This window comes from Bemisia tabaci, chromosome 8 (genome assembly GCF_918797505.1).
Source record: "Bemisia tabaci chromosome 8, PGI_BMITA_v3".
Taxonomy (NCBI): domain Eukaryota; kingdom Metazoa; phylum Arthropoda; class Insecta; order Hemiptera; family Aleyrodidae; genus Bemisia; species Bemisia tabaci.
The window spans coordinates 38,895,020-38,922,387 of record NC_092800.1 but is presented as its reverse complement, the minus strand read 5'-3'; the positions used below and the strand labels follow the sequence as shown (position 1 = coordinate 38,922,387).

Here is a 27,368-nt window from a genome sequence, read left to right as displayed (position 1 = left end):
TTCCCTCTATCGGAAAGAAATTGATGGCGACCGATCAATATCGCCCAGAGGATCTCCCGCCAGTTTACAACGTGTTGTGGAATCGTATCGTAAATTTACCGATTCTTTAGATCAGTAAAATAAAGTCTGCGCCCGGGGATGCAATACAAGCATTTTGAAGACCCCAATTCATCGTCGTAGTCCCCACACGAAAAAACGAAACTACAACTATTTTGATCTTGCCAACTTTCTCCTCGCAAATTCCATTTTTATCAGGAGAATCTCAGGCAGTTTTGGCTGAAAATTGTACTGATTTTTCCTCTGATCTCAGGCAAAAATCAGATAAATATTCAACAAAAATTTCACAAGTACATTCATGCAAAAAATTGAATCGTTCGAATCAATTTTGCAACCTTGGAATGGAGCTACGTTTCTTCGTCAGGGGAACTACGAATTGACTGGCCTCTTGGTCTTAGAGATTTTTGGGGATGACGTATTTTGGCATACTGATGACAGTTCAAGTGATATTCACTGAATAATATGTAGTATGTTTTGCTTTGCGAATGAGAGTCACTTCAACAGACTTCCCTGGTAAACGGTTCAAGGCGACATTCATGAGGTCAACATGTTATGCTTATTAACCAAACTCGAGGTCAATTTTTCCAAAAAAATTGACACATAGAATTTTTACTCAATAATTTCCCATTTGCCCCGAAACCTGACAGCAGTGTTAGATTTATTTTTGTCAAACACTTTCGTTTGATTAAATCAACACTCTGAACTGGACAAATCGCCGCATCTCGCCATGAAGCTTAAGTTCAGTGTGCTCGCCAAGCAATGTTAAAAAACTAAGTATTGGAAATATGTCAACAAGGAGCGCAAAAGAGGAAAAGAAGGAAAAGCAGTCTCTAAGAAAATTTGGGAATAAATTATTCCAGATTCTGTAAGAAAAGGATAAAACATTTAAGAATGAACAGAGGCTTTAAAAAATTGAGGATATAGTGGGCGGATTGCTTGCTTCCTTCCGGTGTTGTGCTCATTCATTGCACATACTCAGCTGATAGAACGTGTGCATCTGTGCACAGATTTGGTCTCGAGAATTTAGTTTTACTCATCTTTAATAGTTAGGTTTAATTTTGTGTATTTCATGAAATTCATTGAGAATTGTCAAAGTTCGGTGCCGTTTGGTGCCAGATAACCAACTGACATCCGCTATTGTCTTTGATTGGGCATTTTATTTCACAAGAGAACGGTTGTCTCGATTCCCTCGAAAAGCGGAAATTTGTTTCATGTCGTAGAAAAAAACGAATACAACGGCATGGAATAGTCGTATTCATGATTTTGTTCGTTTTTTGATTTGCCCATACGAAAAATTTCAGTACAGGTCAATTCATTTCAAAAAGTAGTTTCGTTTATATCTTTTCAAGGTATTAATCGCGTTTTGTTTCTGTTGCAGCTATCACAGACGCTCCAAGCTTTGCAGAACCTGTTGCAAACGTGACTGTGGCTCTCGGAAGAAATGCCTCACTACAGTGCGTCGTCAACAATTTAGGTCGATATAAGGTAAGCTGTCTCTACACAATCAGGGTTTTTTTTCAGTTTTGAAGTAAATTATTCTGCGTACGAATCCATAAATTGAAGTTTACTCTTAAAAAAGCCGCTGTTGTTTCAGTTGACTCGTAATCATTGCCTCAATTTATTGAACCGTAGAGGAAGGAGCACAAATCCTCAGAACATAAATTAATTGAGATAAGTTAAAATAAGTGCAAAACCTTGTTAAGTACAGACCGCAATTAAATCTGGGTAAGTGAGAGCAAGCTGGCATATGCGCGCCTTCCAATCAGTGGCTATGCAATTTGGCCTACTTTGGAGTTGAAATAGTTGTATCACATAAGATACGCCGTAAACCCAGTACTTTGACGAGAAGCTCTTAGAAATTTGTGAAGTTTCCAAAAGTCCATCCCCAAATATTAGCCAATTTTTAGTATCACGTTTTCATAAATGTTTAACTTATACTTAATTTAGTTTGACATCCAAAATATCCTGATCGTAATAATAAAATTTAAAAATTAATTTAAAATTGAACGAGAAAACAGTACATCTGAAAATATTGATGCAATACTCTTGTTTGAATGAAATATCAAAATTAAAATAAAATGTAGGAAAATGTTTATTAGAACACGCATTTATGAATAATTAATCGCTTATTTTCATTCTACCTTCTCGGATTCATTTCGGCACAAGTTAATGAAATATTACTTGAAAATGTAACATCGCGTAAAATTAAGTAATCTGATATTATACATTCATTACTTATACTTTTTCTGAGCTAAGGTAGCTTCAAGAAGGCTTTAAGTGCGCCACTTCAAACAAAAATTGCAAAATCAATAGAGTTTACCCAGCGAATTTACCGTGTCTCATCAGAATAATTATCGGTAAGAGGTACTATTTAGGCACCCCATTCTCTTCCCTATTTTCAGGGAGGACTTTTAGTGCTCAGTTGCCACTTGGAAATGTAACATTGTGTAAAATTAAATATTCTGATATTATATATTTATCATTAATATTTCGTCTGAACTAAGCTTAGCTTAAAGGAGGACTTTCGAGCCACGTTTGCCGCTTCGAAACAAAAATGGCAAAATCAATAGAGGTACTCAGCGAAATTACCGCGTCTCATCACAAGAATTATCGGTAAGAGGTACTATTTGGGCACTCTACCCCTCCCTATAAATTTCAGGGAGGACTTTTAATGCTCAGTTGCCACTTGGAACAAAAACCGCACCAATTAAAAGCATGAAAAGGGTGTCGGCGTTAATTAAAGGGCTTGGCGGAGCGGCAAGGGTGGCGGTGGGAAACAATTACACACCGTTAATTAATGGCGTGGGTGTCGGCGTCTCGCGGCCCGGTGCTCATGGCTCATGGCTCATGGCTCACGTCCGGGCGTCTCGACCGCTCGTTGACCGGTATTAATCAAGCTTTTGAAGCCGTTTAAACCCGTTTAAAGCTTCATTTTACTTTAATTTACGCGTGTGTTAACGCGTTTTTCATTGCTCGATTATTCCCGCACCCCGCCCGGCCCTCCCCCGGCCGCTGCCACTTTACGACCGGGGCGCTGTTGCCAAATCGTGCCGATTGAGCTTCGTTTTTGTTTCATTGAAAGTAGAGTATCTGTACACAGAGAGTATTGCTATATCTCTGCTCTGTCGTGCTAAGGAAAACGCCGTATGAACCTTTAGGTGTTGCCGAAATTCCTTTTTTAAAAAACGAATTTACGGGAAAAATTGTGAACATGTGAGGACTTTTATGTAACAATGACGGATGTGACAAATTACCTTCTTGAAACACTTTCAAAAAACTGTTCGGGCACCGAGAAAATTTTGAGAAAATACTTGTGATGTGATCTTCGAGATCTGCGCATTACACCAGAGGCAAACACATCAAATTTGTGTGTGACCAAAACAGTTTTTTCAGCGTGTTCCGAAAAGGTAATTTTTTACATCCGCTACTGTGACAGATAAGGCCTCATATTTTCTCTCAATTTTCCGACAATTCTGTTCGCAATTGTATCTAAAATCTCTAAAAATTTTAAAGAAAAGTATGCATAATTTTCCTCAAAAATGTACGTTTTGTCCGAGGGAATTTGACAACTCTTGAATGTTTATATGGCGTTCTTCCTTAGCACGGCAAAGCTGCTCTTAAATTGGACTACATTTTGCAATTTGGACCTATAAATTCCGGCCCGGTTTAAAAACAACGTATGTGCTATTAGTTTCCCCATGCACATAAGTGTTTTTTCAAATGAGCCAGAATTTATAGGTCCAAATTGCAAAATGCAGTCCAATTGGTCCGCTAATTGGACTGCATTTTGCAATTTGGACCTATAAATTCCGGCTTATCTGAAAAAACACTTATGTGCATTGGAAAACTAATGGCACATACGTTGTTTTTAAACCGGGCCGGAATTTATAGTTCCGAATTGCAAAATGTAGTCCAATTGGAGGTATTTCTGCCGAACAAAACTATGTGCATTGGGACGTGAGCCCTGTTATGCATAAAATCTTATGGGTGTCAGGGCTCATGTCTTAATGCGTATATTTCCGTTTGACAGAAAAACGTCCAATGTAAGGCGTCTTCTGGGGCAACTCAACGCCCTTAGTTGGTATAAAAATGAACTAAACTGCTCACAGTTCATTTTTAAAATTCTAGAGTGAGTCTTCCGTGGACATCCAAATCCGACTTTTTACATAATTCGTAAAATATCGATCTACCGAAATTTTACCTCGTTGATTGAGGCCTCTCTCCCGATAGCGATGAAATGACATAAAAATGCGTATTTTTCGAGATTTGGCAACGATAACACTCAAAGCGGCTTATTTACATGTGCTCTGCTACTAATACTGGAGAGTACACATACAGCTTTGTTAAACACTCGTTCTTTTACGACTGATTCCAGGAGTGTTATAAGATTATATTTACAGTGTTTTTTTAAGGCCTGTGCATATGAGCTCTTGCATTTGGAATTTTTCGAAATGTATTCCAAGACAAGAAATCAAGAAGTCATTAGAGCTCGTGGATAGATAGATTAAGGCTTCATCGGATATTTACCATGCTAAAAGCAATGATGTGAAAATGAAATAAGTCAAAAGAAACCACGAAGCACGCAAATCATATGCCAATAATTCTTTTCACTTTAAATCATTTTTTTATACTTTCTTTTAATAGCTTTAATACTTCAAATTAGGATTCAAACAAACGGTGAGATTCATTCATAAATTACTGCAATTTTAGATTCTCAAAATGCCGGAGCAGTGAGCCAAACACTCGGGTTCGGTCTCCTGTGGTGGTGACAAATGTTCAAATTTTTGAGGTTGAAAGGAATTAATCTTGTCCTTAATTCCTATATAATTGAAAAGCTAATCCGCGGTAAAAAAAAGTATTCAGCAACATTCAAAACCATCGATAACATTTACTTCTTTTCAATGATGTGATTGAAATTCACAAAACAACCCGTGACGATGCGACAAAATTGAATAACGAACACTGGAAATAAAAAATGAGGTTAAAAACACATAAAATAAGTTGGCATATCAAAATAAATTAAGTATTAAAAACTCAGATTTGAAAATCTAATAATAAATGTTTGCCTATTATTTGTCAGTTTTCGCGATGGACAATGAAAAACTTCTCCAATTTCTAACAACTCGTCAAAACACTGAGTTCACGCGATCCATTATGTATGATACAACTATATCAACTCCGGAGTAGGCCAAATTGCATAGCTACTTAATTGAAGGCGTTTTTAGTTTCCCGGTTGCTCTCACTTGCCCAGATTCAATTGCAAGTTATACTTAACTGGTTTTTTCACTGTTTCAACTCTCCTCCCCCCCCCCCCTCGAGGAGATATGCCCGAATATATTACCCGTAAATTATTGTTATTTTAAGCAAAAGTTAGCAACGCTCAAACGTCCATACGCGTTTTCCTCTGCATGGCAGCACGCTGATTATTGAAATTGATATACAAAGTTATAGATAAAGAAGACTAAGGAAATATGGAGCGATCCGATGGTTGAGGCGGGGTGGTTCTCATAGACTAAACGGGAAAATGATGGATTTACTATATGGAGTCTCTCAAGAGTTTCCGTTAGTTAGTCTATTAACTGTTACCTTCGTCGATTGTGACCACCTGCTTTCAACAAAAGGTCCGCTCCACTTTCAATCTGCGGTCTGATTGTTGGAACTGATAGAGAAAGCGATAGACAAAGGAAGCATAATGAGTATGGAGCGATCGTATTGGTTAATTTGGGAGGTTCTTATATACAAAGGGGGTAAATGATGGACTAACTACAGGGTACCTCATTGGATTGCCGTTAGTTAGTCTGTAATCTACCTCCTTTTGTTCATCGGAACCACCCGCTTCCACCGATAGGATCCTTTATATCCTTTTTGTCTCTTGGTCTATAGCTTTGTCTATCATCTCACATCAGCCCGCTGTACTCTTTATCTGTAGCTTGTCTATCAATTTAAATAATCAGCTCGCAGAATTCTGTTCGATAGAATCCCGAGTCCGAGTCGAACGAATCAGCTTTCAATACGGCGTTTCGCTGCAGGAGTCGACTGCAGGTATTGATTTCAGTTTGGAAAAATATAATGCCACGAGTATCGGATGTGTTGAGCGGAGAAAAGATAAGGAATCGCTTCATCTGCACGGCTGCCTCGTAAAATACGGCATTAAAAGCACGGAATATCTCCTTTAAAAACGGGAGAACGGGAAATAGGAGAAGGAAAATAGTGAAAAGTCCAGGAGTCGATTCACTCCGTGTCGGGGCTCTGAATAAATTAAAAACAAGTAGGCTTTACACCGCCCGCCGCTCAGTTTCAACAAAGTTGATTAAATCTGGACACATGCCCTCAATACTGCTGTGCTAAGGAAGAACGCCGTATGGGACTTTAGGCGTTGCCACATCTCCTTTGATAAATCAAACATTTACGGAAAATTTTTTAAATAGTTTTCTCCCAACTTTTTAGAGTATTTTATTCGTAATATGTTCTAAAGTTTATGAAAATATCAAGGAGAGGTATTCAATACAGTTAATCAAATATGAATATTTTCTAAGAGTCAATTTAGCGACGTTCGAATGCTCATACGACGTTTTTCCTTAGTAGGGCAGAGTACGGAATTGAACTTCGATGTCCCCTTCCCGGTGTAAAATTTAGATTCGCGAGATTTGCATTATAATAGATTGAACGTCGGATTTACATTTTACAGCTCTGTTCTACATTGAGAAAAATCGGATCGTTTAGTTTCAGAACAACTCAACTCAGAAATTTTGTGAAATTCGCTTCATTGCGTGAAATTCTAAAACAATGTTTCTACCTTCCGTAAGGATACTATCGGCGGATTTTGTCCAGTGTAAAATGAGGGCTGCTTCAAGTGAATTTTAAGATTACGTGAAGTAAGTCTATTTCTAGGAGAGTTAAAAGCCCGTAAAGAAAGTCCGTAAAATGTTCAGTTGAAAATGCCCAAAATTCTCTTGGTAAAAACGCAATTTGCTTGGGAGAATTTGCCAATATTGAAATGTTGTTACGTTCTTTTGTGCGGGGAACGACGAATTTTGCGAGAAGGGCTCTTTATTTCTAGTGAATTCATGAAAGCACATACGTGCATCGAAAAACTTTTATTAAATGTTGTATGGAATGAGCCAGAAATCGAATACTAATTCTAAAATTGAGCTTATATTTTCAAGGCCTTACTGCAAAATTAGTCTCGTTATAATCTCTGTTTAATGACTTCCAATTTACAAGCGCAAAACGCTGTTGTCGAGGATACAGAGAGGCGATGACCATGGTGCGGCGCGAAATCGTTGCGCTTTCCAGCCGCAGAGAAAGAAATCGTGACCGGTCTCGACCGCAAATGCCCGCCGCGACAATGAGACTACAGTGAATTTTTCACCAAGGGTTTTTTTTCATCCTTTTGCATCCGAGGAAACCACAATTTTTTCGCCCAATCCGCCCGAAACCATTCAGGAAAATCTTTTACAGTTACGACGATGAAGCTGCTGAAGTACGGCTTTCGACGATTGCCGTGTTTTAACACCTCTGCCCTTCTTTTACACATAAAAGACGCTCCTACAACGCGCTCTGCGTTAGTGCTCTGCGACACCCTAACGCCACAGCCACATGTCTGAAAGAGCGAAAAGAGGAAAGTAAGTGTCAAAATTTTGAAATCAAGTTTCCTTCCCAATTCGTCCTAATCTCTTTTAGATGAAATCACTGAAATAACTAAAACAGCAAAATTCATCTTATTTTCATGAAAACGAGACATAAGAAAATCTGCTTAGGAAAACTAATGACATAAATATCATTCTATCAAAATCCAGAGATGATGGTTCCTAGCAAAATGCGGTCCACTCACGCTACTCCGCACAATTAATTCGACAAATTAGAAATTTTAATTATATTTCCTTCGAATTGTCTAGCTGGAAAAGCTCAAGTTCGTTGTTTTATTCCCTGAAAAGTTTGAAATCTGCCCTTCCACCCTTTTTCGGAAACATGATTTGCCTCCAGCCGAACTAGTCGTCATTTTCAAGACGGAAAAACCTAACTACATTTCAGCGTTGCAAGAGTTCCACCTTTAAATTTTATTTTTACGCGGAAACTGTTGAGCATTTCTTTCTGAAAATTTGACTGGTTTTTAACCTGAGTTAGAGCCAAAACCAATGGCATATCGTCGTATTCTTGTAAAAAAATTACATAGTAGAATAACAACTTAATTTGGGGAAAGGCTGCGAAAGGGGAAAAATCAAAATAGAAACCCGATATTAGATATTTGTTCCCCTTTCACAGCCTATCTCCAAATTAAGTTGTTACTTCTCAATGTGTTTTTGCTGATTAAATTGTTTCTTCATGCTAAAAGATTGAATAATTTGCCTCAATTTTGCAACCTCAGAATGGAGTTACGTCTTTCCATCTTAACGTCAGCCTGGAGCACTCACAGTTACAGACCACCCCAGCTCGGAACGTTTTGTCTCCGGGCCGAGATTCCGGCCTGGGATCCCGATATTTATATCCTCGATAAGGTTAATCGTGCGTTTTGTTGATGTAAGTCGTAACGTAGCGGCCCGGCTCCCCGTGCATACGTAGGCTTATCCGGCTCACATACGCTGCGGCAACCAAGGGATGATGTTTGAAGGGAGCGGGCAGGCTCCCATACTCCGACAAAAAGCAGTAACTCCACCCTAAAATGAACCCGAAACGCGTGAGGACACTATATAGCGCGGCTCACGTGCAAAATGGAGTTACTGTTCTTTTCCTAAACGTGGCGGATCGTCCTTTTTCATCTTATTCCGCTCGAGCAAGCCCGGAAAAGCCCTCTAATTTCCCGCGCGGGGCACGGGACGTGGCCTCCTCAACAGCGATGCAGAAACAACGTATCCACCACGGGATTAGGCTTGGATTTACGCGGTTTTTGGATCTTTTCTATTAAAGGCCCGCAGGAAACAATAATAAACTTTACTATTTGAAGTTAATGTTACTGTGCGGCGTAGCGCGCGGCAGGAGTAGGAAGAATATAAAAACACAAGACTCCACTTGGCCGCCCCCCCCCTCCCACTCCTTCTTGCTGTTGCTTTTCTAGTGCGGGGAAATTACATTTTATTTATCTTGTAATGGTGCATTCGATTTGGGTGCTGGGGAAGGGGGCTGCACCGGTGTGATGGGTGTTGGTGTCATAATCATATTACGTCCGGTAATTGTAAGTGTCCGTCCTGTGGTACCATTAACCTGGTTTCTGGCCTGGATCGACCGCCGGGTGGCTTGAAAAATGACTTTAAGGAAAAGCGGCTGGCTGAAGTGTAACAGGAAGCACCACTTTATTTTTTTATTTTTTTGTTGAAAAATAATGATTTTAATTGCTGTAGAATTTCCGTTTCATCTCAGATCAGCAGTGCGCGGTCTCTGAATTGTATATTATCTTTGGACTACGACTGGTCCATTTAAGTCATTTTTCCGACGGAATGATTCTTTTTCTATTGAACTTGATTCAAGTAATTAAATTTTTAACATCATGAATGCATCGCGATTGATAGAGTAATTCATAGTGTAGTGAAAAACAACCTAATCGGCCCGAAACGATAATACGAAATCAACTTAAAATGAGACTAAGGCCGCATAAAAAGACATAAAATAAAAAACAACTGGGACGTTTCGCAGTGCTCAAACCTGGATTTTTAACTCTAAAGCCAAAAAAAAAAAACAAAAAAAAACAAATCCACAGTGTACTGCCGTGCTAAGAAAAGACGCCGTATGAGCATTCGAAGGTTGCCAAATTCCCTCTCGAAAAATGTTTATTTTTGAAGAGTGTCATGATAAATTTTCCTTGAAATTTTCAGATCATTTAGATCAGATTACAAACATAATTCTCTGAAAAATTCGAAGAAAAATGTTTACGAAATTTCTCGTAAATTCGTAATACGTCAGAAGAAATTTGGCGGTAGCTGATGGCTTATACGGCGTTTTTCCGTAGCATGACATTATAGTAGTGTAACCCAGGATATGTATTATCATTACACTGAAAAAAAAATTCTCGGCGTCTTTACCAAGGTCCGTTGGTATTTTTACCATCTCACTTTTTATTACCAATTATTTGTAATTTTACCAAGACAGACTGGTAAGCTTACCTAGAATCGGTATTTTACTGTTTTTTTCAGGTAAGAATACCCTCTTTTATCGGTAATCATTCCCGGTAACTTTGCCATTTTATCTCGGTAATTCTACCACAGTCGATAAAAATTTTTGGCGTTTTTACCAAGGTCCAGTAAAATTACCGAGAAAGTTCAATAATTTTACCGCAATTTTTCGATAAAATTACCAATTCCATAAATGGTAATTTTACCAAGAAAAAACTGGGATTAAATAGAACCCTGAATTCTTGGTAATTTTACCCTTTTCTTAGTAAATACACCGGAATTTTTTTTTTTCAGTGTAATTTCCCCAAAATTCTGGGCGCTTGTAAATAATAATCAATAAAGAACGTGCCTTTCGGATCATCGAAACTTTTCCTCCGCCTCATCCAAAGCGGCCGCATTAATTCGGTTAACCCGAGAGGCGCCGCTCGCTTAATCCAGGAACCTCACTCGGTAATCGTAATTGTCTGTGTCGCAGCACAATTAACCCGCTTTCGTGACTGTGTCACCCCGGGAGCGGAGGCAGCTTTTTTTCGAAAATAATGAAGCTAATTATAACGACAGCCGCCAAGGAGCCCGGTCCGAACTAAAAGGTTTTCTCGTTAAAAGCTCCGCGAGATGCGAAAGGGATCGGGGGGGGAGGGGGGGGGGGCTGTCAGAAATTCCGAACGACTCAGAAGGAGCGAAAAGTTGGCGTGACAGATATAATGATACCCGTACGTAACGAACTATTCTTAATGAAACGAAAGTTTTCGATGGCCGGACTGCGCGACCGTCGCAACTCGGGTCGGGTTGATTTTATTTTCGCCTCAATTTCATTGTCACCGCGCGTCGTTTTATGAATATTCAATGATCATCTGCTACGGGAATTTAACCTTGTTTAGCGTGACGTCGGTTTTTTTTCTCCTTTGGCTTGATATTCTCGACGCGTGTCGGGTCTTGCCAGCGCTGAACTCGCGGTGCGCCGCTCGTATCGAAAGTTGCCTAAGAGGTAACTTTCTCTCAACGTAGTATTAACTTCAACGCTAGTTGGGCACATTTAGACAAAGGAGGTCAGTCCGCATCGAGAATTTCGAAAAAAAGACGTATCGACCAGGCGAAGTTCTCAAACATCGCATCTTGGTTTGAGAAGTTGCAAATTTTCTGTAATACATAGTAATTTCAGTGGGTGACTATTCAGTGTTTTTCTTAAAAACTGCTGCAATTTTTCTTCCATACTGGATTAATATTCTGTAAATTTTCCAATTTTTTTCATCGAAATAATGAAATGGTAGATTTGATTTTAAAACATTGCGATCGAGATGCGTGGTTTAGGAATTTTGCCGTCGATAAGTGCAATAGCACTCCAGTGCTGTACTGGTGAAGAACGTCATTAGAACATCCGACTGTTGCCAAATTTCCCACGATGAAATACACACTTTATGGGAAATTGATGAACATTTTCCTTTGAAATTTTCAGATAATGTAGATGTAACTGCGAATAAAATTGTCAGGAAATTTGGAAGAAAAATATTCGTGAGTTTAAATTGAGATTCGCATTATATCTTAGATGATTTGATAACGCTTGAATGTTCATACGACGTTTTTCCATAGCCTTAGAGTAGCAGTTTAGTACTTTTGTGCTGCTGACCACACAAAGCGTTTAATTACATATAATCGCCACAGCAGTTAATTTTACATCTTAAGATTGCTGAAGTAACTGCTGTAGCGGTTAATTCAGCGTTTTGTGGGTAATCGCACACTTTTTTACATCCAGAATATTAAATCAGCATCCTTTTTTTTCGATGTTGCTGCACGGAGAAAAAAACCTCGTGCATGGGACCCGACGTTTAGGTCATTTGGATCTCTGAAGTTTTCGGATTGAGCATCTGAACACTTTAGGTCCAGCTGCTGGGGTTTGGATCACACATCTGAAACTTCAGTTCTTACATTTGAAGTACTTCAGATGTGAGAACCGAAGTTTCTCGGATGTGAGAACCGACGTTTTTCGGATGTGAAAACCGAAGTACTTCAGATGTAAGAACTGGAGTTTCAGATGTGTGATCCGAACCTCGACAGCTAGACCTTAAGTGTTCAGATGCTCAATCCGAAAACTTCAGAGATCCATATGACGTAAACTTCGGGTCCCACGCACGCAGTTTTTTTCTCCGTGTGGGATCCAGTAAGATTATTTTCAGAGGGAAGTGGATAATACAACGTGCAAAATGTATGCAGTAATGTTGATTAATTTTCCACCGAATAAGTAAACTAAATATCGCACATTAAGAAATCACGTGAATTTAAATATACCGCGAGTAAAAATGACTGTACGGGTTCGCTTTTATAAACGTTAAGAATGTGTGAAACCCTTCGCGGACCCGTCTCAAACTGGGGCGCGGGGCCCCTAAATTTTCGCCGAATTCGGGGCGAAATCTGCAAGGATGAGTTGTTTATCCACGCGTACAAGGTTCGTTTAGAAAATACTCTAGGAAGCGTTTGTTCAGCTCTCTACAAGTGCCTATTGTCCTCGCGCGAGGGGCTCCGTGTTTGTTTAACCCTATCCCCTCTTCTTGCTCACGACGTGGCCACCGCTTTGCATTGCCAGACGTTTATGAAAAAGCAGGAGTAAACGAGAAATCAATTGAATTTGAACGGACTGGAGAATGCCGCAGGAAATCAGCAATTGCCAGTAAATTGCAATCTATTCGTGATACTGGTCCAAATGTTGCGGTGCTATCTAACGTAATTAATCTGAAATATCCATATCATCCAAAAAATTGGCTTAATACGACGATTGAACCGATATTTTCCAAATCACGTAAGCGCCAATCTCTATTTTGATGGTAGAGGGGTTGTTTTTTCTTTGTTTTCTCTGATATAATCAATCATGTCTGATTTCAAAATAGTCTTCTTAAAGAGCATACATTTTTTTGGAATTCGATGATTGTCAACAAAGCAAATAAAACTGTTTCTCTTGTTTTTCTCGCATTAGTAATTTTGGCGCTTACATGATTTGGACAATAATCGGTTCAATTTTAGGGGATAACCCCTGAGGCTTATTTTGCCGTGAAGCAGATGCGCTTTTTCGATGCATGGTAATAGCTAGCTCACTCCCGAGCTCGTGTGATGAAATCAGTGACTCTGGGTTTGGCTGGAACAGGCAACTAAACTAACTTCCTGGCAACGCCGGGAGTATCGCCGAGATTTGAAGGCGCCCCAAGCCGAAGTCGTACTTTGAAGTTTTTTATCAATGATACGTTTAACATTTCGATGCAAATTTTTGATGGCCATTTGGCCATGATGTTGATCTGATTTGTTCTATGGAGTGAACATGATGCTGACGAAGAATCAGCTGGTGGACAAAGAATAAGTTCTGGTAGAGAGCACCCTAAAAATTCACTCAAACATCGGAAAAAGGCACAGCATTCATACGCAATTTCACAACACCCCACCGACCCCACCCGTTAACTCTTTCATTGCTTTTATTTCCGAGGTTTTCTCCTCTTTTCCTCCGCAAACCTCTCGTGTCTCACATATTTTCACCCATCCTTACCCGAGCAGTGCAAGTTGTGTGTCTATAAAATTCATGCGTGAAGTATCCGGAATGAGGGAACATAAATCACGTTTTTGTTTAAACGTCAAAAACATTCGGTGACAATATTTGCCAACCACTTGAAGCATTGTTTCAGCAGAAATACACAGTTGAAGTCTTGGGAAAATGAAGAGAATCAATGATGCAAAGTTGTATCCATTTTTAGAGAAGAGAGACTGAGACAACTTCAGCCTCCTTTTTTCCATGAATTCTCGATGCTTGCAAGACCAACAATTCATTGCTTTTCTCCCTACATCATCAAATCTGAACCAACATGTGGCCACTGGCCACGATTCCCTTTCAATCGCAGCTAAATTTTATCCTGCGACTTTCTTCTTCTACTTTACTGCCGTGCTAAGGAAGAAAGCCGTATGAACATTCGAGAGTTGCCAGATTATGTGAATTTACAAAAATTTTCAGGAACTTGAGTTGAAGTTGCGAGAGAAATTATCTATATACAATTAAAAGATAAATATTTATAGGTTTAGCAGGAAATTTGTGTTTTATCGAAGGAAATTTTGTCACGAAGGTTCATACGGCGTTTTTCCTTGGCATGATAGTACACAAGCCCGTTCCAAAGTCAAAATGATTCAATCTGATTCAATGAAATAACAGCATTCCTCTATATAAGACGACTGGAATGCCTGCTGTCCCAATGAAAATCTGGATGTTGCAATAAAAATTCCATCGTTACAACGCGAAAATTAGCAATCTCAAATTGAAATCTGATAAGGAAAATATTAATAGAACGCCCTTGGGACTCCAAAAATTTTTCTCTGTGTTTGTGTCGATTTTACGTATTTTTAGTTTATTAAACGTATTCCGCATGAAATTTTAATTTGTTACTTTGTCCTATGGTGCTCAGATTCTTACTACGGGTCAATTGCTGTATCTTCATCGAAGGACTTTATTCATCGAGACGTAGCATCGATGAGATAGAGATACGTAGGTCCTAAGTGCATAAATAGAAAAGCAAAAAGTTTAGAAACACTTTCAGAGCACAATTCATTTCTTCGTCATTGTGAATGCACACTTCTTTCCCCGTAAAATATGGTGGTAACAGGTACACTCAGGGGCGCGTATAGTGCATTCCGTGAGCTTGGTTGGGTTTGGATCGGATAGGCAACTAAACTCACTCCGTGTCAATGCGTGAAGTATCATAAAAACTGAAGGCGCTCCATCCCGGGACCTTGCGTTTGAAGGACATCACCCGTCAAATCTCCATCGTGCCCATGCGATTTGTTGCAATTTATCGAAACAGCTTGCAAATTGCTGGCGATCGCTAATATTGCCTGCGTTGGATCGAGTCAATCAGAGAGGTCGGACATGAAATTTATCTAAAAACGCAAAGTTTATTGTTTAATTCGTCATATTTTAAATCTTAAGGGGTGTTTTTGAAGAAAAATTCCACAGGGAAACCAATAATATCACTTTTAAGACCTCAAAGTTTTGTATTAACGGAGTAATAAGCTTTTAAAGTTTTCAAATTTTGTCCGACCACTCGTTGACCCGATCCATTGTGCGATGTATCGATTAAGGTCAATTGACAAAGGTTCAAAAATCCAGACTTTGTTCATTCAGAGATCAAAATACTTAGAGTTAAAGGTGTGAAGGAGAATAAATAATTTTCACCGAGGCAATGAGGGGGCTGCCGGGCGGGAAAAAGGTGTAAAGTAAGAGGTTGAATAGAAGGAGTAAGTAAAGAACGAAACATTTTTGATGGTCGGTTGCGTTTTTCGGTTGCTTGAGCGCTGGCTCGACTAGTCGACTGTCTTTGAGCAATTTTGCTCGGTTGATAAATGCAAGGAGAGCACCCAGCACCCGCTCCAGGGAATCTTTCGTCCCGGCGCACATGTAGCGAGTCAGTAGGAGAAGTTGGACGTGATTTCAAAACTTTGAAAGTTTACATTTGCGTAAAAATCAAAGTTTTAATCGGTTTCCTTGTACTATTCCTTCAAAAAAAATCCGTCAAAATTTGCAATATGACGAAATAAACAACGAAATTTGTCGTACAGTCAAAAATTTTATATCCAATTTCTCCCGAAGACTCGTACCTTTGTGCGGAGCTGGCGTCTCCTCCTTTCATGTCACTTATTTTTCTTGAGACCTTGTGCGCCAATACATCTTTTCGCCGTCCCGCGAAGAAATGCTCCAAACGTTTCACTTTGCGGTAGGGACTTCCTTCGTTATTGTAACTTTCCTCGGTTCATCTGTCTATTTGATAAAGTATAGATTTATGATATTATAGTAGTATATTAGCCTTTACTTGCATTGAATAAAAATTTTCCCTGAAATAAAAATTAGACTGTTAGGTCAGGAGACTGGTTCCTCAATAATGGTGATTTCTGGCTCATTTTAGAAACAACATATATGCCTTTGTTTTCCTTATGCAGAAAATTGATTTTATAGAAGAGCCAGAGATAGTGGTTCCTTACAAGATTTTTCGGTTTTCGGCTACTCTTAATGTGAAATCAAAAGTTGAGCTATTAGCCAATTTTAGAAATACATGCAATGATTGCGACTCAGACTATGCTTTAATAAAAAACAACGTGTACATCCACTTGCATATTTTTTTTTATTAAAGCATGGCCTGAGTCGTAATCGTTGTATATATTTCTAAAATCGGTTCATAGCTGACTTTTGTTTGTGGTTCCCTACTGCAAAACAAAAGCCAGTAGATCCAGCGGGAAGTTTGGTTTGTCAAACAAAGGAAATCCTAGTTTCTCACTTACGAGTCAATTAAAAATTTGTGATATTCCATCCTACGGAAAATAGATTCTGACTTACGAGTTAAATTTAAAAATTTGTGATATTCCATCCTACGGAAGATAGTTTCCGACTTACGAGTCAAATTTAAACATTTGTAATATTCCATCCTACGGAAAATAAAAATGAGGAAACATATGGCGTGGTGTTTAATTTTAACTCTAAGTAGCGGTCCATTATGTCAAGATACTACGGATTAAGGTATGCAAGCATCGATTTAGCGCGGGAGAGGTTCAAAGAAGTTGTAAGAGATGGCCATTATTCTATACGGGAGCAGGGAGCCGCAACTTCGCAACGAATTAAGATACGCCTTAAAATTATCAAGAGGAGCTTATGATGTCGTAGTAATACCGAGCTGTTGGCGGGAATTTCCCGGCGTTCAAGAATAATTTAAGAAGAGTTCTCTCACTAGGTGTTAACCATTAATGATCTTAGTTTAAAGTTGTGCACAATTAACTTTCGCGGAACTTGCGAAGTCCTGAGAGTGCTCTAGCCATAAAAACTAAGTTAGTCCGCCCCTTGCGCCCATTTCAGCAAGTTGGGGACCAGGGCGAGTCGCCTCCTCGTCGAATCCTACTCTTACAGCCGTGGGTGAAATCAGGTATAGGCGCACCGAAAAATGAACTGGATTAAGTTTTAGGGTTCCCGAACGAAGTTGAGGTCTTTGTAGATCGAGGTTAATGTTTTTTGGATTTAAGGTGGTATTCTTGTAGAAAACTTTAATTTTGAATGCACCTCAACAACGGTTTTATTCGGATCGTGCCAAGTAGAGAGGAACCAAGCCACATCAGCTATTGCCGAATTAAATCGGACAATTTAATTTTTTGCATAAAACGGCTGTGCGAAGTTTTGTGCAAAGTTCAGGGAATTTTCTGCATAGTGCAAAGCAAATTCCTTTAAATCTTCAAAGAAATCCGTTCAAAAGTTCTCCTCCAAAACAATAAATGCCCACTTAATTTTAGCAATAACTGATATGGCTTGGTTCCTCTCTGCTAAACATGGTCCATTTTTGTCCTTTGAAATGGTGTGGAAATCTGTAATTCTTCGATAGCTAAGTAAAATGTAATATTCTCCGAGCCAAATAAAAACATAATAGATAGAAATACTATGGGAAAAAATTAAAGAATTAAAATAGACAATACCTAAAATAAAATAAGAAATGAATAATCGCGTAAAATTCAAGGCTTTTTAGAAGAAGAAGCATCCTATGAAGGGTTCACTACAATGGCTACCTGACATCCCCATTTTCGCTCCCTGGTCTGACAACATTGGTCTCGAGCCAAATTTATTTTTCCTGTTTCTCACCATGGATTCAAATGGAACTAGACCCCCTATACTCGTATGGCTCCAAGCAACACAGTTGGACATCAGAAACTCTCGATAAATCGCGTACCATGCACGAACGATACAGGAAACAGTTCCCGTTGAAAAATGATTCAAATCATAACCTCATTAAAAAATTATATCAAACATCTTATTATAGGCAAATTACTAACATCATACATTACATATGTCGAAGGCAATTAGTCAAATCAGGCATTTTATCAAATGCCTAGGCCTTTTGACAGTTTACGGAATTCTGTAAATTTATGGCGAGGAGTTCACGGGTTTTCAATATTTTGGGACTATTTTGCCTTCGATGCTTATAAAAAGCCTAAAATTTCGTAAAAGCACTTGAAGCACAGGCTTATTAAAAGCTCACACTGTCAATAAAAACATGTTCAATTGATTTTATTGGGCTAATATTATCTTATACCATACGAAAATAGAGCGATTGCCAAATAAAACCAATGGGTATACACAGTACTTAATTGCATTTAAAAACTTTCCCGGGCTTAGAAAATATAAAGACGTAGCTCCAATGCAAAATTAAACCACTCAATCGCCATGAAACGTATACAGACATGAGTTTTATTTTGTTTTGTGTTTTCCCTTGAGTTTTTATTTTTTGTTTATTTCCTCATGATTTGTTCTTTAAATGATCATCACTCATATATTTTTTACAACCTATCGTACTTAGAAAATTTGATTGGTTTGATTATGCATTAATTATTTCTGAAGTTTTCGGTATTTATCAGTGGTACAAAGAGAAGTATCGCGGAAAGACTTGTTTAACCCTCTTCCAGCGTACTATCAACCTCTTTTGTCGCGGAAGGCGCAATATTACCTCCCCGCTTTATGGACTATTTATATGGAAATCGTCTCGTCATCGCAACGGAAAAAATGGCTCTGGAGCTGCCTTATCTCGCGGAAAAGTCTTAATTCAATGCAGGCTCCCTTTTGATTTTCATCATTGCAACGATGTAAAAAAATCAACTTTTCAATCGATATCACAGCCTCTGCTTCTTTTACGCATATTGCCACATTGCTCGTCCCGTAAACAGAGCGCGAACAAAAATGCGCTGTGCTACGCATGTGCTACTCATTCTGAAGAAAAACGCCGTTTAAACATTTGGATAGAGTCAAATTTCCTCCGCTAAAATGCAATTTTTTTTCAAAACAAGTGAATATTTTTCCTGCATATTTTGGAGAATTTGTCTCGCAATTCAATTCAGCGTTACGAGGAAAAATATTCGTGACTTTTCTGGAAGATTATGATTTTTTTTAACAAAACTAGGAGGCTACGGGCTTCGCCCCGTGTGGGTTGATTGTTGAAATTGATGGGCAAAGCTATAGACAGAAATGACAAAAGGGATATGGAGGGATCCTTTTAGTGTAAGCGATAGATTGCAATAGACGACGAAGGTAGGCAATAGACAAACTATCGGTAACCCACAAGAGACTTTATTGTTAGTCCATCATTTACCCCTCAGTCTATACGAAAAGAACCGCACCCATTTCAATCAATAGGATCGCTTGATACTCCCTGTGTCTTCTTTGTCTATCGCTTTGTCTACCCATTTAAACAATCAGCCCGCTTGCAAATTTGTCGATCGCTGGGTCTATCAGTGGCGTGGCGTGAATTGCAATATATCAATTGTTCTACCATTTAAACCTTTGGAAAAAGATCGACAGGCAGTGTGTTCGCAGCGAACACCTTAATAATCGATTCTTTACCATGGGTTTAAATGGTAAAACAATCAATATATCGCAACTCACGCCACGCCACTGGTGTCTATCAGTTGTATTACTCTAACTACTGGACCAAAAACTTAGGAGCTACCTACGAATAAAAGTTTTTATTCTTTTTTTCAGTGTATTAGGGACGACCGTCATCTCAACCACCCGAACAACACATCCACTCCGCACGCTCTCCCAAAATCGTGCTCCCCACGTGCACCCCGCAGAGCGAATCCGCAAATCGATTTTTCCCGCCACCCGGGGGGAGGGGGGATCCCGCAGGGACGGAGACGTGCAGGAAGGGCGGAGGGGGTGATTGGCAAAATCGACTCTAATCTGCGAAAACGACGTAATTATCGGGGCCATGCAGTATAATGCGCCGAGGCTCATATCCGAGATAACATAATTACACTATAAATTACGCCGACTACCCCTGTAGCCCCCACCCCCCACCCCCGACGGGCCGGGCCTCGAAAGGGGTTGAATTAAATTCCGGCGAATCAAAGGAGCTTATCGCGATTCGGATCTGAGCCGCATTTCAAGCAGTTAGATTCGGTCTCGTCGATCCTTTGTTTATATATACATGCATTGCAAGCGCGTGCTAGGTGGGTAATATGTATATATATTCACACCGCACAGCGAGTAAGGGGAGGGGGCGTGAAAAAGGCGCAGGGTTGTCTGGCAATTCGTCTACAGTAGCTATATTGCCCAGTAGTGTGGGGTCTTTTGCGATATATCGATTGATCTGCCATTTAAACCTATATTAAAGGATCGATAGATTGTGTTCGCAAGGAACGCCTTAATTATCGATTCTTCACCAAAGTTTCAAATGGGGAAATATCGATTAATAATCATTCACGCCTCGCCGTTGATATTCCCGTGCAAAGGGAAAACGCCGTATGGGTAATCGAATGCCGTCTGATTTCCTTTAACATAACATTTATTTCAACTACTTTGTACTTGGAACAGGAATGTTTTCCCTCCTGAGCAACTAGTTAGTGCTTAGGAACGGATACATTCCTCTCCCAAGCAGAAAGTAGTTGCTCGGGAGAGAAACATTTTTTCTCCCCTGCATTGAGTAGTTGTTCTCGAGAGAAAAGTTTTTTCTCCCGAGCAACTACTTTGTGTTTGGGAGAGGAATGTATCCGTTCCTAAGCACTCACTAGATGCTCAGGAGAGAAAAAATGTCTCTCCCCTGCATTGAGTAGTTGTTTTTAAGAGAAAAGTCTTCTCTCCGGAGCAACTAGTTTGTGCTTAGGAAAGTAATGTATCTGTTCCTAATCACTAACTAGTTGCTTAGGGACTAGTTGGGAATACGGTTCCCATGAAAGAAAAATATAAACACAACCTGAATGTTTTTGCAAACCGTCCACATCTGCTTTAGGATATTCGCGAATAGTTCGCAGAGCCTAAGTTGTGAGGAAATTTCCAAAGTTTAGCAACGCTAGTCTGAGTACAGCCATCGGCGGAGCCTTAATCGAAAAGTTTCTATCCATCTTATCAAGTCGGCCAGGTCTATCTTCGAATAGTTCCATTTTTCATTACTCGTCCACGCTCGCAACTGGATCTGATACCGTCCGTAAAAAACGTTGATTGTGAAACTGAGAAGTATCATCAAGCTCAAATTCACCGCATGTCGTCCGCAAATTGTATGATAGAAACATTGCAAGTGTGTATTTTAAAGGAGGCGTCAGAACCGGTGTTACCAAATGAGCCATTGCACGGAATCGGACAGAGTCTGTGATAGAGTGCCTATCGAGGGAAAGTTTTTCTATTTTCGCACCATTCTCTGTGTGGTTCATCAGGTTCAGTGCGGTGAATACTCAAAGTATGAGGGGATTCCTTCGATAGAATAAAATTAATGAAGAAAGAAATACTTACCGAACGCATTTTAGAACTCAACACGGAAAAAATGAAACTGCTTATTTAACAAGGTTGTTGTTATAAAAAGTGTCCGACATGTTTTAATGTAGATTTTGCAATAAGAAAATGCTATTTGAGCCCCCCCCCCTTTGGTTGAATTAGCTTTCCACTATTGTAAAATGTACATTCGAAACATGTCGGACATATTTTTAAACAATTTTATTGTTAAATCAGCAATCCGATTTTACCCGTAAATTTGTCACTTTATCGCCCACCGAGTGAGAAAATACCTAGCTATTACAATACATGATAGCAGAACTTTCGTTCAGTTATTATCCTCTTTTACACTCCAAACAACGGGCGGTGAAGAGTATCAAGCCAAGCTAGGTTTGGTTGGGTTAAGCAACTAAACTAACTCTGCCGTGGTGCTGAAGGTATCAAGCGAACTTGAAGGCGCTTCGCAGCGCTCTCGTGCACCAGTTTTACAACTCCATTAAAGTGAGCTTGAACAAGGTATTGAAAAGGCTATGGCAACTATTACATCCTACACATGGGTGCTTTGAACTATGTCCGGCCGTAAAGTGCAACTCATTAGCTTCGATTCATTAGTTAAAATCTACTCGAAAAATGTTCAACTAAAACTTGGCATTGTTGCAGTAGGGAAAAAAGGATTTGTGGTCTAGAAAATCTTAGAGATATCACTACTTATGCCAGAGAGCGCCGTTTAAAAATTTCAACTCCCATTCAAGTGAGCAGAGCGGTGCGGGAGGTTTCTCTCCCACCGCGCTCTCTAAGTTGACCCTTTAAAAACTTCAAAAGGACTTAATTTTTTCGAAGCTCGACAAAATATTTTAATTTTCGGCTAGAATGATAGTGAGATTACCCTACTACAAAAGTCTTGAAGGTCCCACCGATAAGAATTTAAAATTGTTCAAGCTCATCTTCATGGGGTTTAAAACTGATCTAAGAGAACGCTGCGAGGCGCCTTCAAGTTCGCTTGATACCTTCAGCACCACGGCAGAGTTAGTTTAGTTGCTTAACCCAACCAAACCTAACTTGGCTTGATACTCGTCACTGCCCGCTGTTTGAGGCGTGGAAAAGGATAAAAACTAAACGGAAACACTGATTTTATGTCTTGTAATAACTGTATTTCTCAGTAGGTGAGCGATAAAGTAACAACTTGTGATCTGAAATGCGTTCACCTTACTGCGACAGTGCCAAGTTTTAGTTGAACATTTTTCGAGTAGATTTTAACTAATGAATCGAAGCTAATGAGTTGCGCATTATGGCCGGACATAGTTCAAAGCACCCATGTGTAGGATGTAATAGTTGCCATAGCCTTTTCAATACTTTGTTCAAGCTCACCTCAATGGAGTTGTAAAACTGGTGCACGAGAGCGCTGCGAAGCGCCTTCAAGTTCGCTTGATACCTTCAGCACCACGGCAGAGTTAGTTTAGTTGCTTAACCCAACCAAACCCAACTTGGCTTGATACTCGTCACTGCTCGCTGTTTGGGGCGTGAAAAAGGATAGCAACTGAACGGAAACACTAATGTTATGTCTTGTAATAACTATATTTCTCAACCGGCTGGTGATAAAGTGACAAATTGTGTTCTGAAATACGTTCGGTAAAAATTCTCTTTTTCATTAATTTCATTCTATCGAGGGGATCCCCTCATACTTTGATTATTCACCGCAGACGTGTTAATGACCGCTTGAAAATGAAGTACACTTACAACCTCCACCGTCGGATTTGGCATGAAATGATGTTTGATTACAATCACCAGAACCGAGGGAAATGTCTGTAGTGTCCCATTTTACCGATGTTGATACCCGTTTCGAATAATCTGATAAGCGCCATGGTGAGAATGCGGAAGTGAGTTCTATCGTGCTAGGGATAAACGCCGTATGAATATTCCAAGGTTGTCGAATTTCATTCGATAGAATACTGTTTTTTGGAAGACTTGTGAGTATTTTTTTATCAATTTTTACAGAAATTTTTACTCGTAATTCAATTTAAAGTTTTTGAAAATTTTAAGGAAAAATATTCATAACTTTCCTGTTAAATACATACTTTACCGGGGAAATTCGGCAACGTTGCAATGTTCATACACCGTTCTTTCTAAGATTGGAGCTGAGTTGGGGTCAGGGGTCGTAAGTCAGGAGGGCACCGGGTCACGAACGTCTTAATCAAGAGGGCAGAGCCGCATCGCCTAAATACAAGGTTGCGAGAATGGAAAAAAGTAATTAAATTTGAATTGATGTTGCTAACTTCTTGAGTCTACGATAGACGCTTTCTGCGGTAAGTCGATGGGATCACGTGTTGAGGCAAAATTTTATAACCTCAAGCTACCAATCCACACAATGAATCAAGTAATCCAATTTAAATTCCGGCTACGTTTTACTAACGGCCGAGAGATCCAGCTTCACCTGAATTTTACATGAAATGAGTGGAAATAAATCTACCTTCCGATTAAACCGACTATCTACACTTTCAGCTTTACACGGGTGTTCTCGATCTGATTTCATTCTTTCATCGTACATTTTTTGATGCAGATTTCTTTTACTTTGAACCGATTTAAAGATATTTTCATTTTTCAAATTTTTGTTTGGGTGATACGTGACTTTTTGCGTGTCCAGATAGATGAAACCTTATTGCATTTAAAGAGGGAGATGACACATTATTTGTCTTTAAATTATAGAAGGAATATGGTGGTTCCTGATTTGCAAAATTTAGTCCAATTTGACTGGTGGCTCACTCGTTTGCATAGCCAATTATTAGATAGTGCTTATTTTTCCCTTCAATCCATAAGTTTGGTCATCATAAGTCAATCGCAATTTATTGACCTATGACACAGTAAATTAAAAAGGACGGAACATTTTGAGAGACTTGAAATTTCCCAAAAATGTTTCATGACATTTTACGAGGCGGTGAAATTTATGAAAAATCTGGAACAATCTTTTCAGGGCCGGGGCTGTGCATTTGTGCAACCCTCACTCTAAAACACCATGACAATGGTGAAAACCCACTATTTTTTGGCAACTTAATTCTCAATTTGACGTATTTCTGCCAAACGAAATTATATGCATTGAGGCATGAGCCCTGAGATCCATAAGAATATATGAATAACAGGGCTCATGTCATGATGCACATAGTTCCGTTTGGCAGAAATACGTTCAATTTTCCCTCATTCTTTCCCTCTACACGAAACATTAGCCATTGCTCTGAAAAAATTGATATTTTTAAACAAAGTATCTGTAACAGTTTTAATTAAAATTTAGCGTAGGACTGGCTTTCTGCAATTTGAAACATAATTCCTGTGCATTTCATCAATGGAGATGTTGCATGTGTGAGGAATTTGCGATTTGACTGTTGATTCTTAAGTAAAAGTTTGCGAGAAACACGATGGTGCTACTAGTTTTCTCTGAAATCAACTCCCAAGCTCAAAAAAACTCTCAAGTTGAGACCAAAATTGAGGAAATATCCCACGCTATCCTGAGAGCCCACCTCTACATCAAGACCAACCCTCCATGCAAAAATAGGGAGCAAATACATTGACAGGGCTGCCACTTTATTTGGAGACTCTAAAACTGAAAAAACGGCATCACTGCTAATGTATTTGCTCCCTATCCTTGCATGGAGAGTTCGTCTTGATGTGGAAGTGGACTCCCAAGATAGCGTGGGATATCCCCTCCATTTTGGCGTCAACTCGAGAGCTTATTTTGAGCTAGGGAGTCGATTTGAGAGAGAACCAGTGGCACCATCGTGTTTCTCGCGAACTTTTACATAAGAATCAACAGTCAAATCGCAATTTCCTCACACATGCAACATCTCCATTTTGGATTAAATTCACGATTTTTAAAATGCCTGACTCATCAAACTCGTTGTGCAACCGTACGAGCTTCGCCGCTCATTGTGCTTTTACCATCGAAATTCCTCCGACAAGACAACAACGCGTTCGGCCCGTACTATACGCGATGCCACGATGAGTTTAAAATAACACCACTCGAGATTTCCTGTTTTTTCCCATAATCATGTTTCCCTCCTTCGCTGCTTCTTCATTTTGGATTCTTCGCGCGGCGGGACCTGCAACTGTGGTTACGCTCCCCCTTCCCCTCCCATCCACCCCCCATCCCCAGCCTACCCACCCCCTCGCCCCCTCTCGATGCAAACGTGGCATTGCACTATAATAGACAACAGGCGCATTTTGCGGTTCGCCTTGCCTATCGCGGCCAGGGATTGGCGTTTGTCTTGATTTCCTGATACCCTGTGGTGAGTTCAATCATGTTTTGAGGAGCTATCTATGAGGCCAAATCATCGCCGTTTATTTGAAGCAGCTCTGCATTCAAAGTGCCTCTTCGTATTCTGTCTGTTCAGTAGTTACTTGGTTTGATCCCCTGTGCATGGAAATATACCTTCGTGGAGTGGGTAAGGGAGAGAGGAGATGGACGGATAGGAAGACGATAAAGGAACAATAGATTAAAAGACCAACATATTTTAAATTTTTTATTCCTCTTTTGTATTATTTTGGTAATTAATAACCAAAATTACCCTGTGGTGAGTTCAATCATGTTTTGAGGAGCTATCTATGAGGCCAAATCATCGCCGTTTATTTGAAGCAGCTCTGCATTCAAAGTGCCTCTCCGTATTCTGTTTGTTCAGTAGTTACTCGGTTTGCTCCCCTGTGAGATGGGAATGTGTCTTTATGGATTGGGTATGAAAGAGAGGAGATGGAGGGATGAGGGGAAGGTAGGGGAACGATAGGTTTAAAGACCAACAATTTTTAAATTTTTTATTCCTCGGTTTTGTATTATTTAGGTAATTTTCAACCGAAATTAAAATTTTTTAGGTAGGTTCGTGCTCACTCTAAAGTTTTTCAAAATTAGGTATTGCTCAATGCCGTCTCGGAGCTTTTATTTTTAAGCACATAAGACAACGCAACAATAATCTGGAATTCACTTGAGGAAATATGTCGAATGTACTTAGATTGAGCTCTATTACGTCGATATAATTCAACCCATCAGCAAAATTTTCTTAGAACTGTGAGCACCTGTCGAAATATAACTAAGGGTTAAGATTTTTAGTTTCAAAAAGTCCCATTGGCGTCAAGCATGTTATTCGAGCTTTAAGATTCAGCAATTTAACCTTTAAAATTCTTCAAAACAGGTTTTAAAGATGGATTTTGTCAAGGGGACAAATTCGTTGAGAGATTAGAGACACGAGCTGTTGTTTTTTTTTAATAAGAAAAAAAATCTTAATTTCAATTGAAGAATGTTCTTTCTCTCAGAGAAAAATTTCTCTCGATAAAATGAGGGTAAAAAAAATGAGGTGAATGAATGGCTCCTTCAATGGGAGACAATTATTATTTCATTAGATGAAAGCATGTCGACGGTGAAACCACCAAACCACGTATCTCGTTTGCGGTGTTTAAAAATCTACGCTCACATTTTATTTTTTTGAAGTAGACCAAATCAATATCATTCCTTGAAATTTTCACGGAATTTTCTCCGCACAAAGAGGAAAAATCACAGAAATTTTCAAGACTGGATGTTAAGTAGTTTTTCATTTAAAAAATAAAGTATGACAGGAAGTTTGCGACGTCGCAAACCGAGATACGTGGTTTGGTAGTTTCACCGTCGATGTATTTTAACCCCTTTTTAAGTGCAGCAAATATAAAAGCACAGCTAAATTTCCTTGTCGTGCATTGGATGGAGGTAATGAAATGGCAACGTGGCGCTTGCCGTGAGCCCATAATTCAGTGGCCCCTTCTCACGTTTGCAACTTTGGACCGGGCTCCGGACGAAATGATGCACGGGCTTCATTTTTGCAGCTTTTATAGACTTTTTAATTGTGAAATATGAGCCGACCCTCAGGCCGGCGGCTCGGCGTTGTTTCGTGATGAGAGGGCTCCCTCCTCCGTCCCTTCGGGCTCGCGCAAGGATCCCCGCT

General features: G+C 39.5%; 1 protein-coding gene across 3 annotated transcripts in view; it reads left to right on the top strand.

Moving 5' to 3' along the window:
• The window catches only part of LOC109033822 (lachesin), a 275,516-nt gene that overhangs the window by 144,592 nt on the left and 103,556 nt on the right, over window positions 1-27,368 (top strand). For all 3 annotated transcript variants that reach the window (XM_072303579.1, XM_072303577.1, XM_072303578.1), the window contains exon 3: window positions 1,436-1,542. In XM_072303579.1, coding sequence (XP_072159680.1) covers window positions 1,436-1,542 — 107 coding nt within the window. The remainder of the gene's footprint in view (window positions 1-1,435; window positions 1,543-27,368) is intronic.